General features: G+C 43.6%; 1 protein-coding gene across 3 annotated transcripts in view; it reads right to left on the bottom strand.

Moving 5' to 3' along the window:
• The window catches only part of Prr16 (proline rich 16), a 263018-nt gene extending 261859 nt beyond the window's left edge, over positions 1-1159 (bottom strand). For all 3 annotated transcript variants that reach the window (XR_003377740.1, XR_003377741.1, XM_005356095.3), the window contains exon 1: positions 804-1159. Coding sequence is in view for 1 of the 3 variants with exons in the window: in XM_005356095.3 (XP_005356152.1) it covers positions 804-962 (159 nt within the window). In the remaining 2 variants the exon portion in view is untranslated. The remainder of the gene's footprint in view (positions 1-803) is intronic.
• Between the last annotated feature and the right edge of the window lie 4246 nt (positions 1160-5405).

The following is a 5405-nucleotide window of genomic DNA, read 5'->3' as shown; positions in this document are numbered from 1 at the left end:
CACACACACACACACACACACACACACACACACACACACTTCTCTGTAAGCCCTACTGCTCAGGTTCAATGCCAAGTGATGACAAAATTAAAGGAAGGAAGTGAAGAATGGCGACACTCGGGGTGGCGCGAAGGCCCAGAGTTGCTGGAAACCTTTGGAAAGGGGCAGGGGATGCTTCAGGAATTGCGAAAGTGAGAAAGTCCCAGACATCTCTCCTTCCCTCTAGCTGGATACTCCTGTCATCACCCAGAATAGACTTTTTTTTTTTTTTTTTGTGGGACTTGAAAAGAGGCGAGGGGAGGCAGAGCTGAGCTTCCCCCTCCCAGTGCCCTCTCTGGCCTGGCCCTGGGCCAAGAAGCCCCCCCCCCCCTTTTAGCTCAGCTTCCAAGGGCTGCCAGGCCAGGGGCGGACTTGCCAAATGACTCTGGGGGAGCAGCACAGCAGGCTAAGAGCATCACACAGCTCGGACCAGCCCGTGCTCACGTCTGCTCTGATGACACACCCCCAGTTAACCCCTTCCCCTGACACCACTGACAGTCCCGAGTAGACAACAGTTTGCCTCCATCCCTCCCACCATCGTACCGAGTCCATCGATTAAAACACTAGTTGATTTCTGTCTGATTAAAAAAAGAAAGTGCTACAACTCTTCTCATGATAGCCGGAGCAAAGAAAGTCGGTCTGCAGGCATCCCTCTGTAGTTGCCAGGAGTTTGGAAATGCGATGGTCCCAAGCGAAAAGGGAGACCGGGACCCACCCGAAGGGCGCGGGTTGCCCTACTCCCTCCCCACCCCAGCCCCTCTCACCTCCTTAAGTTCTTTGGCCACGTCCTTCAGGTCGCCCAGGACTAATTCCAGATCCTCCACTATGATCTTGATCTGCTCCTTCACCTTGGTTTTGGAGGCTGCCGGAGGTCCCTCGGCTGCAGAGGACGAGGAGGGGTTCCCTTTGGACTTGGCTGACATTCTTCGGTGGGGAACTAGCGAGCCAGGTCAGGACAGGCGAGCGAGCAGAGGCTGCTGCGCGCCCGGGTCCCTGGCGCTACTCCAGCCGCTCCCACCCCAGTCCCCCCACATATCGGCTGCTCGGAGGGCAGCGGCGGGTGGCTGCGCGGTGCGCTCGGCCGGGCGGCCGCACTGTGGTGCTGCCATCAACTCCCCGAGACGAGGCGCTCGGCGCCGGGCTGCAGACGGGCGAGCAGCGCGCCTGCGCCTCCTCCCGCCGCCGCCTGCCGCTCGCGCGCACACTCGCGGGTGGAGAGGGGCTGCGCGGCGCCGCCGGGGGGTGTCAGCTGCACCGCCCCAGGCACATCCCGCTAGGGTCTCTCCCAGACCTTTTTGGCGTCATGGTGCCGGGAGACAAGTTCGTGAGCTGTCCACCCTTCTTACATCCTCATTCCAAAAGGTCCCTATCAAGGCAGCCTGCAGCTGCCTGTCTTCTTCCAGTCTGTCAAGGCCCCTCCAGCTTCGCCCTCCAGAAAAGACTTGGTTTCATTCATAAGGGACCACAGTGCGACCAGGAGCTGGAGTCCCAGTCTGTAAAGTAATCCTAAATATTTATTCAGGACCAGGTAATATCCGGAGACCTCAGTCACTCTTCAGGTGAGCTGCGAGTTGAACCGACTTCTGCAGCAGTCCTGGTGCGGAGTGGTGGGGGAGGGAGGGGAGTGGGCACAGCTAGGACTGCTTAAAACCTGAAATCCTCAAAATTAATCAGTGTTCTTGGACGAGGTAGACTAACATTGCTGAGTCTACAAAGCCAGTAGCAAATTTAGTAATGCCCTCGCACCAGAAATCCCCCTGGAGACTGTCTGAGTCATCTTGGTTGTGTTTCTTATCTATGTCAACTCTTCTTTTCCACTTATCCTCTTTTCGTGACCTAGGATATGTTTCTGGTGGAGAACACTTCCAGGAAGACTGCAGTAAGAGTCTGACTCCGACTTCTCTAAATGCCTTTGTCTTCCTAGTCTTGTGCTTCTAAACAAATAGGAAAGAACTTTAAGATTGTTTAGGCCAAGACACCTAGAAAAGAGAATTAATAGGATGTTTTCAGCTTACTCTCAGGGGGTGGCTGCCATCTCATTAGCTCTAGTTTTAATTTCTCCCGGGCTGTTAGCTACTGACCTGGCAGGCCAACACTACTTTGCCTTTCCTAGATCACACTGCTCGAGGAACAAGCTTCCCTTTTACAGGCTTCTCATCTACTCTTGCCTTAGCTGAGCTCCAGCTCTTGCGTCTTACACTTCAGGTCCGTGCTTCGGAACATGAAGAAAACGTGACAGCTCTCCTCTCCCCAGTTCCTGGGCTCCTAATAACCAGTCTTCAAGGGCACAGTTCTTCTGCATCGCTGGTTGTGAAATGTGATTGGAGGGGAAAGAAAACATACGAACGGATAGACATTACAAAGTAGTATCAAACCAATGGGGAAAAGTCATTAAACAAACAATTAAAGGACACAGAAGAAAGGCAGGAAGCATTTCACCATGTCAGAGAAGTGAAATGGTAAAATAATAAAGGAAGCAGTTCGCAAATTGGATGGGGAAGTGTTTGGAAGTGTTGAATAACTAATGTGTTGGAGCTGCCTAAGGAGGGAAAATAGCTAATAGTTAGGTTCCCTTCCCATTCCTTTATCTCTTTGGATTCTTTATGACGCTGGAAGAGTAAAACCAGTTCCATCTGGTTTTAAAACACTACCTATGGAAATTCCAAGTCACCAATGTTCTTCTGATTTCATATCTGAAGAAAACAGATGTTAGAGATGGCGCGAGCTAAGGTGAGAAACAAAGAGAAAGCAACAGCCATCTAGACTTGAATTTTTGAGTCTTGGTAGTGACCAAGAAAGCCCAAGAACTCAAAATACAATCATCTTTAAAGAAGGATAGTGGAGGAGAAGTTGTGACTTCCCTACACGTGATGAAATAATGCTTTCAAAATACATGTAACTGTTAGGCTATGTGGGATCTTTCCCTAAAGATTAAACAGAAACAGCCCCAATCTGTCATAATAACACCCATTGTTTCTTCTGAGCCAAGCTGTTGTAGCTCAAAATCAAATCACTAAATCACTGTCACTATGAAGCACAGTCTGGAATCCCCCCCCCTCTCTCACACACAAACACACATACACACCTACCTCTTTTATATAGAGATATAGATACACAATGACTGTGATGCTATCTATATATAAAATACAACAACTAAAAATGAAAAGCCAAAATTGGTTTCCAGGCCCAAGTTGAGGGAACTGGAAGGGCTTTTGGGAGACCAGTTTGTACATTTACTACAATCTCCTAGTTTCTAAGAATTGCTTAAACCATGTCCACAAGCCACTTTCCTGAAGGAAGTTTTACAAAAGGAATTGAAATATTATGGAGAAAGCATAGAAAAAGAACACACAGCTGTAGTCAAATCCATTTGCTCTCCATTTTGATATATCCTTGTTAAAATAAATATTATTCTTTAACTCATCCTAGATTTCCTTAGACATCAGAGTGTTTGAGGTGTCTAATTATAGAACCAAAAGCACAAGAGACACCTAATAAGATTTTCGATTAATTTTTCTATAAATGTGCTTACAAACTAGTACTAATTGTACAAGAGAACACAACTTATACAATATTATAAACCTATAAACTTAGAGAAGAGAACAAATTTAAAAATACAGAAAAGTCTCTCCCAGTTAATGAAGTAACTTTGTGCCGGGAATGTGTGTGTGTGTCTATATATGTCTCTCTCTCTCTCTCTCTCTCTCTCTCTCTCTCTCTCTCTCTCTCTCTCTGTGTGTGTGTGTGTGTGTAATTGGATGTTTCTCTCCTGCTCGGCAGTTCCCAATAAATCTGTAGCATGGGTTTGTGGTTTTAACCCATTGCAAGTGATCTCTAAAGATTAGCCTTAAGGAGAAAATTTTGCACCAATTTAACTTTTAACTCACAATAAGCAATGCTTCCCCCACCTTATTAGCCTGTAAACTTGTATTGATACTATTAGTACCCTACTCAACTATTCAACAATAGTTCTCAAAAAAATCACCAAGATTAATCTTTAAAAATATTTATTTTTTCTATTTTATGTGTATAGATGTTTGGTCTACATATAGGCACACTATGTGTGTGTAGTATTTTCTAACCTCCATAGGTTAGAAAATTAATGCCACATAAACCTTAGCTTAAAAAAAAAACAAAACTCAAATCCTGTAAAGTTGTGGGTAGGATAGTACTGAGCCTTCAAGAGCTAGCAGATTTCATTTCCGTTGTAGTTTTATAAAGCTTCAGTCCCTTATATTTCTCTATAGAACACAAACTATATGTGCAGAAAATCCATTTTCCTTGCAGATTAAAACACTCATGTGGATATTAGTACCCACTTTCCTTATTGTGAATACATAAATAACATGCATACATACATACATACATACATACATACATACATACCTGCTGAGAGAGAAGAGTAGATAGGAGAGGATGGAAAACAGAAAAGGAGGAAAGGAAAGGAGAAGAGATGACAGAATGAAATTTCTTTAGGTAGGATTAGAGTAAAAAAGTTTATGGCTACTGAGAATATGTTTCCTCAGTCTCTTACAGAGTTTCTACATAGAGGTATACCTTGATTTCTTGGATCTCTTAGCCTTTATTTTCACCATATCTTGCCACTGTAACCAGAAGAAATTATCATGACACGTTCTGTACATAGACACAACTTGGCAAGCTCCTGGCCCCAGGATATGTTTATAGCACACAGGCTACCATGTCCAGACTCTTCTTCGAATATCACTCATTTGTAAGACATGATTTTCCAGTAGATGGCAGTAAAATGAGTTTTTTTTTTAAAGTCTGTATATACTGATTTTCTGATAGATGAAAGTAACTAGTTTCTAGAAAGCAACACTTTTTTTCAAATTTCACACAAAGAAATATGAACATTAAAAAGAGCCTGTGGGACTAAACTGGATAAGTGCAGTGCTGCTATATTGGAAAAATCATCAATTTGGGGGTATAAAAAGGAGCTATCAATCACATGCTCAAATACATCCAGTTAGAAGTTATTGTTATCTGCAAGTGTTAGTTCTAATGTGTTTTGGGAGATACCAAATAACACATGCAATCAGGTTGCAATGCAGATCAAAGGAAAACTAATCAAAACACACATTGCATGGTATGAAATCAAAAGAGAATGATCTGTGCTCTTTCTGGGACTTCAAATGTAAATATAAATGATAAATTATTCAAAAATGAGTATTACTTGAAAAGCACAGTAGAAAATAGGCAAATAATATAGATGTATTACTCTGGTATGCAACAATATCTGTACAAGATTTATTATTAATCTTAGAACTCCTAAACTAGAAATGCCCTCAGATCTACACAGTACAAACTCATTATTTTTAGTAATATAGAAACCTATTTAATAGAAA

This window comes from Microtus ochrogaster, chromosome 18 (genome assembly GCF_000317375.1).
Source record: "Microtus ochrogaster isolate Prairie Vole_2 chromosome 18, MicOch1.0, whole genome shotgun sequence".
Taxonomy (NCBI): Eukaryota; Metazoa; Chordata; class Mammalia; order Rodentia; family Cricetidae; genus Microtus; species Microtus ochrogaster.
Note: the sequence above shows the minus strand (reverse complement) of the source record. Positions and strands in the feature narration are given on the sequence as shown.